General features: G+C 43.3%; 1 protein-coding gene across 1 annotated transcript in view; it reads right to left on the minus strand.

Annotated features, from left to right (window-relative positions):
• Positions 1–13,443, minus strand: part of LOC147009515 (uncharacterized) — a 52,855-nt gene that overhangs the window by 15,365 nt on the left and 24,047 nt on the right. The window contains exons 2-3 of the mRNA XM_085861193.1: positions 8,580–8,642; positions 391–522 (exon numbers count right to left, since the gene is read on the minus strand). Of these exons, the coding sequence (XP_085717319.1) occupies positions 391–522; positions 8,580–8,642 (195 nt within the window). The remainder of the gene's footprint in view (positions 1–390; positions 523–8,579; positions 8,643–13,443) is intronic.

Here is a 13,443-nt window from a genome sequence, read left to right on the forward strand (position 1 = left end):
AAACAGAAACTATTAAAACTAGAAACACAGGTAAAAGAGATGCAACCACCAGTGATTGGAATTGCTCCTGCCTCGGTAAAAGCCTCTGAGATTGAAGTACAAGGACAGGAAGTTCAGGTAAATAATGAAGGTGATTCATCTGCATATGTTAATAACACACCAAGATTGTATCCGAACCTTGAAAGTATGGGGCTGATGGCCACAGCCTCTGCTTTCCCGGTTCAGGAAATAACTCCAGCGGGACCAGGGGTGCAGGCTCAGTCAGTGTATCGACCATTTAAAGAAATTGAATTAAGATCAATGAAGGAGAGAGTATTAGATCAGAGGGGAAATGCAGGAGCAGTAAGGAATTTAATAACGCAGTGGGTTGCAGCACATCGATGCACCCACAGTGACATTGGAGTGCTTTGTCAAGCAGTGTTGTCTCCATATGTGTGGAAGAGAGCTCGAGAAGCTGCCGAGTGGACAGCAGACGAACCAGCAGTGTGCACCGAAGCAGATCGGCGAGATAAGCGAGGGCGCCTGTATGAGGAGATTGAGAAGGCCATACGACCACCAGCATTAGATTGGGATAAAATCTATGAAACAAAGCAACGTCAAGGGGAGCGGGCATTCGAGTTTATGGATAGATTAATGTTGACACTCTTACAATATGGGGGGTTTCAAGTTGAAGCAGACATACCGGAGCGAACGGTCACTAATTTCGTAATGGAAGGACTTAGACCTCAAATTAAAAAACAATTGAAGTATGTACTGTTAGGTTGGCAGGGCAAGAAAGCAAGTGAGATTTGTATAGCAGCTGATCAATGTATGGACCGAGCGGAAGAACGGGAGAATGCAAAGGCAAAAATGAAAGACGAAGTGTTGCAAATGGTGTTGCTCGACAAAGTAGCAGACCAAAGAAAGAATAAGGGTTGGAGAAAGTGGGGACTGGAGGGAGATGATACAGATTCGGAAGAAGAAGAAGCGGCCAGGAGATGGGGACGACGAATGAGAGGTCCACAAAGACCCCCACCAGCAGCACATGATGGACGGCCCAAGAAATGGAGTGGAAAAAACAAAGGTTGGACGCAAACGCCACCACAGACCCGCTCGAGGACGGCAGCAACACAAGAACAGGAACAACCGAGTCAATCACAAGGATGTTTCCAGTGCGAGCAATTGGGACATTGGAAAAGACATTGCCCCCAAAGAGGACGACCGGAGATCCAACAGGAGGGAGGATCGGGACAACCGCAAAATCGTAAGTCATATTGACACACCGCGGGTGGACCCGTGTTACAAGGGGCAATGTTGACATTAACACCAAAAGAGGAGCCGACCTACTCTTTGGATGTTTCAGGTAAGACTATCTTTTCTAGTTGATACGGGAGCCACCTACTCTACCATAGCAGCAAAACAGCTGCCACATGTTGAAAAATCCAATGCTGAAGTTCAAGTAGTAGGGTTGGGTGGTAGCATACAAACATTAAAGACAACAACGCAATTACCAGTAAGATGTGGACCTTTACAGGAAAAACATGCATTTCTTCTCACAACCACCACACCGGTGAATTTGTTAGGTAGAGATTTGTTGTGTAAGTTGGGATGTAAAATAGCATGTACGAACAAAGGGGTTTTTGTGGATATTCCCCAGAATAAAGCACAGTCAGCAATGATGCTGTTAATGACATCGCACCCAGTTGTGTATTGGTGGAGGCTGAAAAGACAGCCGATTAATGAGGCTTTGATATGTTTAAAGGAAGTCTTAGCCGAAAGTGAGGAAATGCAAATGTGGCTAGACAATGCACAAGTAATGACACACATCTACTATGAGCCTCCACATTGTACAATCTATTATGATGCGAATGGAGATGATGCTGAATTTGCGGAGAAAATTGCTCCGTATTTGGGAACCTACAATGATCTTTTGATTTGCCGTTTGATGATTGGTAAGGAAGGTGTTGCAATGGAGGTAAAGCTCACAGAACAACAAAGGCATTTGACAAAGTATCCGCCGGGAGTAACTTCGGATGTGACAATAACCACAGCAAAAGATTATCACCCGAAGGATTTGGGCTTTATGGTTTATCGCCTACAGGGGGCAGTAGCGACCTGCACAACAACAACGATGCTGCATTGGCAGGTGCACAAGCTAGCGAACGATGAAGGGTGGATTTGTGATTTTGAGGAACAGGTGTTATTGGGGACAATTGAAGAGGTTGATTTACCACCTAAACATGAGAGGGTGATGAAAACGGTAAATGAAGGAGAAAACGCAGAAATTTGATAGAAAGAGTTCCACAAGAATTGTGGACCCGACATGACAATGATGTAGGCCGTATAATTGGGGCAACGCCCCTCGTGGTTAAACTCAAACCGGGAATGCCTTGGCCAAATGTGCGCCAATACCCCCTGCGAAAGGAGGCGGAGGCCGGGATAGCACCAGTAATTGAATCTTTGAAGGAGCAAGGGATAATTGTAGAAACTTCAAGCCCGTGCAACACGCCTATACTGCCAGTGAAAAAGCCACAGAAAGATAAGTGGAGATTTGTTCAGGATTTACGGGAAGTAAATGAGGTGATTCAAAGTATCCACCCCGTGGTACCGAGCGCAGAAGGGGTGATGACGTCTATACCTGCAAGTTCCACCCATTTTACTGTAATCGATTTATGTTCTGCATATTTTTCTGTACCCATTGATAAAAAAATCCCAGTTTTTATTTGCCTTCACGTATAAAGGCCGTCAATACACATGGACTGTCTTGCCTCAGGGGTTCGCGGATAGTCCAACATTATTTTCGCGTACCTTACATAAGGACTTAGAAGATGTTGTCTTCAAGGGTAAATCAGTGCTGCTACAATATGTGGATGATTTGCTCATTTGCTCCCCAAACAAAGCAGCGTGTGAAACAGATACGCTGCAGCTGCTCCAGGCATTGGCAAGAAAAGGCCACAAGGTGAATAAAGAGAAGTTGCAATTAGTCAAGGAAAGGGTTAAGTATTTGGGACACCACATTTCGCAAGGAAAGAGGGAATTGGATAAGGGAAGAATAACTTCAATTTTGGAAGTGCCATGCCCTCGCACAAAGAAAGAGATGATGCGATTCTTAGGTATGGCAACCTACTGTAGACAGTGGATTGTTGATTACGCAATTCTGACAAAGGAACTGTATGTTGTGGTGGGCAAAAACCAACCCAATGTAATTGAGTGGACTGAGAAGATGGGAGAATATTTTACCAAATTAAAAGCGGCACTCTCGACGGCTCCCGCGTTGGGGCTGCCAGATTATGAGAAACCATTCTTCCTTTACTCTCACGAAACTAGAGGATTTGCGCAGGCTGTGCTGACACAATCCCACGGCGACCGCCAGCGACCAATTGCATATTTTAGCCGAAGGCTGGACCCGGTCGAACGTGGGTTGCCTCTTTGTTTGCAAGCGGTGGCCGCAGCGAGCTACGCAGTTAAGCGCACGGCAGAAATCGTGATGGGTCACCCCCTCACGCTAAGGGTACCCCACTGTGTCGCGGCTTTATTAACCCAAAAGCAAACACAACATTTAACCAACACACGCCTGATGCAGTATGAGACGACTCTCCTACACCAGCCAAATTTGCAGATTGAGAGATGTAATGTTCTTAATCCTGCTTCCTTGCTGCCAACGAAAGACGATGGTGATGCTCATGACTGCACAGAGGCAATACAAGAAGTATCCACCGTGCGCCCGGATCTCAAGGATCAACCCTTGGAACACCCGGACCTCACCTTGTTCATCGATGGTTCGGCCTATCGTGGCCGAGACGGCTCGGGGCATGCAGGATACGCCGTGTGCACCCATAGTAAAGTTATTGAAGCGAGACGCCTGCCTGCACATTTTTCTGCCCAGCAGGCGGAGCTGTGTGCCCTGATAAGGGCATGTGAACTATCTGCTAACATCGCAGTAAATATATACACTGACTCTAACTATGCTTTTGGTGTGGTACATGACAAAGGTGCGATCTGGAAAATGCGAGGGTTTCTCACCTCTGCAGGAACACCAATAAAAAATGGTGATTTAGTTTCTGAGCTGTTAAAAAGTATCTCAGCACCAGCAGACGTCGCGGTAATTAAATGCCGCGCACATCAGAAACTCACTACGGATATCGACAAAGGAAATGACAAGGCGGATAAAACTGCAAAAGAGGCGGCTAGTCTGCCTATTCCTTTGATAATGCCAGCACGACTACCGAAGGAACAAATTAAGCTGCATCAGTATAGCTTGTCAGATATTATTGCAATTCAAGCTGCAGCATCGCTGGATGATCGTGACAAATGGAAAGCTGCAGGAGGGACAATGGATGAAGACGGACTATGGTCTAATAGGGGAAAGGTCATAGCACCTACTGAAATCCTACTGTGGCTTGCACGCATGGCCCATTTAAATGGACATGTGTGCAAGAGGGGGACTGTGAGACAGGTGCAAGAATCCTGGTATGCACCAGGAATTGGGGGAGTAGCAGAAGGGGTGTGTAAGAGTTGCCAAATATGTCAAAAACACAACCAGCAGAAGGAGGGAAAAACAAGAGTGCTGGGAGCTCACCCAGCCCCTTGGGGACCGTTCACGTACCTACAAATAGACTTTATAAAAATGCCTCCATCAGGCGGGTTCAGCAATGTTTTGGTAGTGGTAGACATTTTTACTAAGTGGGTAGAGGCGTACCCATGTGCAAAGGCTGATGCCGCTACCGTGGTAAAGCACCTGTTAAAAAGTTTTTTTCTGCCGATTTGGCATTCCTCATAAAGTGTCTCACGATCAAGGAGGACATTTTACGGGGGAAATAACACGGGCAGCGTGTAAAGCACTGGGAATTAAACAAACATTTCATTGTGTTTATCACCCAGAGTCAGCAGGTGCTGTGGAACGGCAAAACGGAATACTGAAGAACAAACTGGCTAAAATAACAACGGAGACGGGGTTAAAATGGCCAGAGGCATTACCCTTGGCACTAATGAGCATGTGATCGACAGTAAACCGGAAAACAGGGTTATCCCCCCATGAAATACTAATGGGAAGGCCAATGTGGCTGCCTGTGACCGCCCCCACAAACATGAATAAGTTGGATATTACAATGATGGACGAGAACTTGCTGACATTTTGTAAACAGCTTTGCAGGATCGCAAGGGCGATACACACAAGGGTAAAGGAGGCCCTACCCGAACCAGTGGAAGAGCCGTACCACGCCTTCCAGCCGGGAGACTACGTACTGATAAAACACTTCACGAGGAAAACAACCTTGGAACCTCGGTGGAAAGGACCATTTCAGGTACTGCTGACTACTCCGACTGCGGTAAAGTGCGAGGGTAAGACGGCTTGGATACATGCCACACATTGTAAACTGGCTATACCAGCAGAGACAGGGACAACATGAACAACACCTATCTTACCATGACTGTATTTTTTTGTGCACTTGGATGCACGTGGGCATTTTACAATACGAGCTGCATGCGTTATAATGAAGGAAAAACTGATGATGAGAGAACTATGGGTAAAAGAAAGAGACGAGAACTAATCCTACATAAAGAATTGACTGATCATCCACTGAACACTTACCTGGCATTATCTCTACAGTACGCTAGGACAATGAACAAAAGGGAGTGTTGGGTGTGTTCACACCTTCCACATTCCTCAAAACACGGATTACCCTTGTTTGCAGTTCCACTCCAGGGGGAGAACATGTGTGGGTACATAGTCCGTAGACAAGATAGACCAGTTTTAACTAAAGTAGAGAAGGGGCATCAGTGGAAGGTAGAATAATAGAGATAAAAAGTAATTGGGAGAAGGGGGGTTATAATTGCACGAACTATGAGCATTGGTATTACCCTAAGTACAGAACTATTAAGCAAAAGGCTGTGGGACAGGGCCCGGCAAGAGCACTAAAAGTAACGAATTATGATGGATTGAAGAAGGGGGAGGGATTAGAAAAGTACCCCCCACATTTTCAGCTCATGCACAAACAAATTGGATTGATTTGTCTAGTTAGAGGACAAGGGGGGGGACCCCATTTAGGAGAATCAACATGCCAGTATTATGCTAGACATGGGGATGAAATGGTGACCATAAAAGGGCGAATTAATGGAACAACCATACCTGTAAAAATCGAAGTAAATAACCTGGTTGAACCTCAGGCACCCCTAAATGGTACATATTTTGTGTGCGGGTATAAGGCATACTCATGGCTACCAGTGGGATGGAGGGGATCATGTTTTTTGGGATTTATACTGCCCAGGATTCGGATCACTGACCAATCACCCTTTGTACCACAGGTTAGATCAAAAGAGCCATTTCAGAAGTTGAGAGGTTTTTCATGATTGCATTCCCCTTTTATGGAGCAGGCAAGAGTGCAAGGGAAATTATCAATTTGGCAGCATCTTTGGAAAAGCTTGCTAATACCACCAGCGAAAGATTTCACAAAACGAGTGCCGAGCTGGTAGCTATACGGACAACCGTGATGCAAAACCGCATCGCTCTGGATATGCTTTTAGCAGAAAAAGGAGGGACGTGTGCGGTCATAGGTGTGGAATGCTGCACATACATTCCAGATAATTCAGAAGAAATTGATAATTTGGCTGAAAAAATTAAAGCTGAAGGTGCAAAATATCATGATTTTAACAAGGGATGGTCAATGGGATCTTGGTTGAAGGGAATATTGGGGAGTTGGGGAGCCTGGATAATCCATTGGTTGTTTATAGGGCTCATGATCTTCATAGCAGTGATTGTTGTCATCACTTGTATTAAAAATCTAATCAGGGAGTGCGTGAGACATTGTTCTTCTGCAGCAAAGAAAACAACAAAACCGGAGACGGTCCTGGGGAAGCCTGCTGTGGATGCTGTGGTCAAACCGCTGCCAACACCTCCGCCGTCTCTACCCTCCCCGATAATTCACTCTGGTTTTCCTCCCCAACCCATAGACCCTGAAAAGTACTGTGAACTTAATGGGACTGTTGACCCACTGCTTACACTCACATTGGATGAGTGTCTCGACTTGCTCACACCGATGACGAAGATGGAAAGAAATGTTATCTGAACATTGCCTTGTTGGAAAATGTTGGGACTTTTCTTGAAAATTTTCTTTCACTCTGGCTTGCAGTTTGTAAAATTATATTCTTTTTGTTGGTTCATAAAGAACACAATATATAGATTCTTGCTTGTTGTTTATAAAAATTATATTCTTGTTTGCTGATATTCTTTTGTTGGTTCATAAAGAACACGATATATAGATTCTTACTTGTTGTTTATAAAAATTATATTCTTGGTCATAAAGAACCATAGTTAGTTGAAAATATATGTATCTTTTTGTGTAAGTTGTTTTTGAAAGGTAATTTTTGCTTCCTCATGACCTATATTCAAGTTATAATTGTTGAAATGTATCCATTGTTCTATAGAGGGGTGGGGTCTTGATGGACCGGTTGGGATGGTGGAGGGGGGGGGCTTTTCTATGAAGCAAGAAAGTGCGGGCGGAGCTTTCGTGACGTAATGACCCACTTGGAGCTACTCAGAAGAGTGGGCCACTTCTGGACGAGACTCCCTTTTTACCACCTTGCCGCTCCATCAAGATCCCATCTCTAAAAATTATTATAATTGTAGTGTTCCTTTTCCACTATGTTTCTAAGTAACAGAGGGGCAAATGTGGAGCTGTTGAACAGCTCCCAAGATGAAAGCAGCCAAATTAACAGGATTACCTTTTCTTAAAATTGAATGTAGCATTTAATTGAGGAAGCCAAAGCATTTAAAATGCTCTCAGTAAGCTACCATTTTTGACTGTTGGTAATCAAAGCAGGTCGGCTCTCTATCTCTATCTCTATCTCTATCTCTATCTCTATCTCTATCTCTATCTCTCTCTCTCTCTGTCTGTGTCTCTGTCTCTGTCTCTTTGTCGTGCAGCTGAACATCTGGCTTTCTTGTTGGCCCTTGTAACAACATTCTTTGAGCCTTGGGCTCAGAGAAGCCCAATTATAAATCAGCACTGTTTTGGTATAGTTCAAAGGGGAACATCTTGTAGCAGAATGAGACGATAATAAATATATATATATATATATATATATATATATATATATATATATATATATATATATATATATATACATATATATATATATATATATATATATATATATATATATATATATATATATATATTGTGATAAAGATCTGCCTGATCAATAACAGATCTTCTTGCTTGTGAAAAGATAAATGCTTTGTCAGGCCAGGAGAGAATATTTGCTGGGGTGTTGTTACTTTCAAAGAAACTAGATGAGCAGGAAAAGTATATATAAAGTAAACCAAACTGCTTGCGGGCGAGAGTTTTGACTGGGCTGGTATACTGTAGGTATTCTGTGCCTTTCTACTCTCGTGTATACACTTTTGATGCGCATTAAACCTCTTCTCTACGACGATTGGTGTAGTCATTGCTTGATTGCAGACCCTGATCTCGACACTTGTACGTTAGGAAAAATATCAGGTACCATAAAGTGTCTTTACTCTGGAAGGCAAGTATTATTATCATTCAAGTTTAACTACAAGTCTACAACATGAAGATTATTGTAACTGATGTTGTTCAGACCTTCGACAAGTGAGGAGTAATCGTCAATGAACTCGGACTCCACCTTAACTTCCATAATAAAATCTGAAAATAAAAACATCACATTCAAACTCAACTTTAAGGAGGATATCTATAAAATATTGACTTAAAACAGACTTGGAAAAGTAAACCCATTGATCTGACCTTCTGTTGGTCAATATGGTATTTGGTATCAGTGGTGTAATAGTTAGAGTGTTCGCTCAGAATCTGGGAGGTTGGTGATTCGAACCATCTCTGTCTATTTTAAACCATCCTAATTACACCAAACACTTTTTAAAATAGTATGTGATACTTCCTTGCTTGATGCTCAGCATTTAAGGATGGAGCACAGAGAAACAAGCATTGGTAGAAATCATATTACAGGTTTTGATGGGCTTCATGGCCTCTTCCAGCGTTGAAGTCCTTTGCAAAGGAACTCAAATTGAATATGCTTCCACAAAAGTAAACATAACAAGCCAAACATTATTCCTTGGTCAATATGTGCCAGTAGAAGGTAGGATACTCGAAGCGCGTGGGGCGGTATCACCACCTGTCCCTTGGAAGCCTTTAGCGAAACATTAGTTCTATTGCAAGCTCATGGGCAAAGCTACTGGATGGGACGTTTGTGCATTTTGGGGTGGTACTTTCTGCCTTATGAGTTGCATTACTAGTTCTGCAGTACCTGTTAGAGGGGACCGTCAGAGTCGGTGTTCCCACAGGCTTGCCGCCAGAAAGGTAGAGGGCCGAACCCAGGTGTATCACCTTGGGAGACTGCCTCACCTGGTGCATAATCTCGGGTCTCCTTCTCCACCATTTCATGATTGGAGCCGCACCGAGCACGAGATTCTGGGAGGCACATCCGAGGCCCCTAGTTTGCACTGGAGTCGACCGACCGACCTCCAGAAATGTGCTTAGAAAAACTTTTGATGGGCTTTTTAGTCAAAAGTTGTCAACTATGCTAAAAAGAATCATCAAGGCTTTGGAATGACCCATTTGACATCGTGGCCTTTGACCTTCAAGGTCAAATATTGAGGTCAAAAGGTCAAATTTCAATTAATTTTCAAAAATGATCTCCAATCTGTGTGCTTTCAAAAAACAGAGATGGAGACAACATATTGACCAATGAATAAGTTATGGTGCTGTGAATATTTTAAATAATAGGAAATTGTGAAGAAAATTCTTAAGAATATATATATATATATAATTCCAGCAGTGTGTGTGTGTGTGTGTGTGTGTGTGTGTGTGTGTGTGTGTGTGTGTGTGTGTGTGTGTGTGTGTGTGTGTGTGTGTGTGTGTGTGTGTCTGTGACTGCTGTTTCTTGCCAACCACTGGTCCGATGTAATTGAAACTTGCCAGGTATATTGCTGGGGACCTGAGGATGTGCCTTTTCAAGGTTTGATATTAATCGGACAAGTGGTTCCCAAGTTATGGCCAAGTTAGAGCGCGTTCCCCATTACAACGTACGGACTTCCAGATATTGATGACTTACTGTATTATAATAATTTCTCTATTTCTTATGCGCATTTATAGATAAACACAATGCCCCAATCCAGTCGTCCTTTACGAGAGCGAAGGAACGGCCTGTGTGGTTGTTGTTTCTGGCTCGCGGTTCGAAAGGTTTTTTTTTATAATTTTTTTTAATTTTTTGCGCGTACGGGCACACACGTGCGGGCACGTGAGAGCGAAGGAACGGCCTGTGTGGTTGTTGTTTCTGGCACGCGGTTTGAAAGTTTATTTATTATTTTTATTTTTTGCACGTACGGCCACACACGTACGGGCACGCACTAGTGTATATATATATATATATATATATATATATATATATATATATATATATATATATATATATATATATATATATATATATATATATATATATACATGCATACATGAATTAATTTTGAGTTCTCCAAACCTTTAAGTAAGTCAGCAATCGCTCGATGTTGCATCCACTGACCTTTCTCAAGGGTAAATAAAAACTCAAAATCTCCGACAGCAATGCCAAAATGTGGGGGTGGGGGGGGGTTGGCAAACCCAGATTACAAATCCCACCACTGTGAAGATTACATATCCCACCACTGTGAAGATTACATATCCCACCACTGTGAAGATTACATATCCCACCACTGTGAAGATTACATATCCCACCACTGTGAAGATTACATATCCCACCACTGTGAAGATTACATATCCCACCACTGTGAAGATTACATATCCCACCACTGTGAAGATTACATATCCCACCACTGTGAAGATTACATATCCCACCACTGTGAAGATTACATATCCCACCACTGTGAAGATTACATATCCCACCACTGTGAAGATTACATATTCCACCACTGTGAAGATTACATATCCCACCACTGTGAAGATTACATATCCCACCACTGTGAAGATTACATATCCCACCACTGAGAAGATTACATATCCCACCACTGTGAAGATTACATATCCCACCACTGTGAAGATTACATATCCCACCATTGTGAAGATTACATATCCCACCACTGTGAAGATTACATATCCCACCACTGTGAAGATTACATATCCCACCACTGTGAAGATTACATATCCCACCACTGTGAAGATTACATATCCCATCACTGTGAAGATTACATATCCCACCACTGTGAAGATTACATATCCCACCACTGTGAAGATTACATATCCCACCACTGTGAAAATTACATATCCCACCACTGTGAAGATTACATATTCCACCACTGTGAAGATTACATATCCCACCACTGTGAAGATTACATATTCCACCACTGTGAAGATTACATATCCCACCACTGAGAAGATTACATATCCCACCACTGAGAAGATTACATATCTCACCACTGTGAAAATTACATATCCCACCACTGTGAAGATTACATATCCCACCATTGTGAAGATTACATATCCCACCACTGTGAAGATTACATATCCCACCACTGTGAAGATTACATATCCCACCACTGTGAAGATTACATATCCCACCACTGTGAAGATTACATATCCCACCACTGTGAAGATTACATATCCCATCACTGTGAAGATTACATATCCCACCACTGTGAAGATTACATATCCCACCACTGTGAAGATTACATATCCCACCACTGTGAAAATTACATATCCCACCACTGTGAAGATTACATATTCCACCACTGTGAAGATTACATATCCCACCACTGTGAAGATTACATATCCCACCACTGTGAAGATTACATATCCCACCACTGTGAAGATTACATATCTCACCACTGTGAAGATTACATATCCCACCACTGAGAAGATTACATATCTCACCACTGTGAAGATTACATATCTCACCACTGAGAAGTGGCTTGTTGAATCTCACAGATGGATGTAATCTTCTTAACACCTGCCTTTCTTTCATTTATTTCATTTTTGACGAAATACACCACAAACAGTTGTTCGGTACTGCCATGGGTGCTCCTGTATCTGCTGTGGTTGTGAACATGGTAATGGAGGAATTGGAGCAACGTGCCATCCCAGCCCTAACAGCACAGCCAAGTGTACGGTGGATGATGGATGTGCGTGAGGTCGGAAGGTTCGGAAGAGGAGAGTTGTGTGTGAGGTACGCGATTGGAGGAAAAAAGGATCTAGCTCTCTGGCTTGCCCTCGACACGATGAAGAAGGAGCAAAACGCTACCCTGGACTGTTCAGCTGAGTTGTGAAGTGTGTACGTTTCTGAGGAGGGAAGAAGAGCGTGCCTCGTGGCCTTTCACGGGGCCTTACAAATCGTCTCGTCGTATGGTCGAGGAGGAAGGTGGGCGATCGTTCTGAATGGAACTGGTGCAAGAGAAGAGCGGTTGGCAAGTTCGAATGTGAAAAAATCTGCATGGCGGTTTCTGAGCCCTGGCGTTGAATACCGCCACACAAATACCTCATGTACATTTCCCGCTCAGGCATCATTTTCGGGTGCGGTTTCCCACCGCAGTGACTGCATGGTTTAGACGACACCAGGTCCAAAAAAGATCATCTCTGGACGAAGATAAGTGCCAGAATAAAGGAGACATTTTTCTATTGTTTCATCTTTTCCCCTTGTCCATTTTTGTAACTGTGTATAGAGGTGCCTCAATTTAGGCTGTAAATTTCCTCATGTTTCATTATTACGCTTTCATTTATTCCTCTTATGAAAACTTGATTTATGTTCATTAAACCCCTATTTATTAAGATTGGACTTGTGTCTATTCGTTGTGGGTTCGAGTATCAACCCTTGTCCTCCGTCCTGGTGAACGCATCTGGTTCGTGCTTCACCGCCTCCCATCCTCGGGGAGGAAGATTAATCTCCAAGGGTCATGTGTTCGCCTCCAAGGTAGAACTGTTTGGCCATCAATCCAGGTCGGTCTTAACTGGCGTGGACACGACAGTACCATTACGTCGATGACACATTTGTCATCTGTCACAGCAAGGCGGTGAACACCATGTATGAGGACATTGATAACACCTTTCCTTCCCTAAGTTTCACCCTTGAAAAGGAACAAAATGGATCCATCGCTTTCCTGGACACCATGGTGATAAGGGGTTCCAAAGGAAGGTTGAACATCACTGCTTTCAGAAATCCCACTCACACTGATCATTACCTTGATTTTGAGTCTCGCCATCCCATGGACCACAAACGAACTGTGATACACACCCTCCTAAAAAGAGCACGTGATTTACCATCAACAATGAAAAATAAGAGGAGAGAGGTGAAACATCTTCGAGGCATTCTGAAGACCAATGGCTACCCTGACCGATTGTTTCCGAAAAAGGAAGCAATCTTGGTGCAGCCAAAAAACAGGACTGTCCAACAACAACAACCAAAATGTTGTTGTGTTTTGCCTTTTGTGCCAGGTGTGTCACACAG

The sequence above is a fragment of the Eptatretus burgeri genome, chromosome 17 (assembly GCF_056783735.1).
Source record: "Eptatretus burgeri isolate ZD-2024b chromosome 17, Ebu_testis_v1, whole genome shotgun sequence".
Taxonomy (NCBI): Eukaryota; Metazoa; Chordata; class Myxini; order Myxiniformes; family Myxinidae; genus Eptatretus; species Eptatretus burgeri.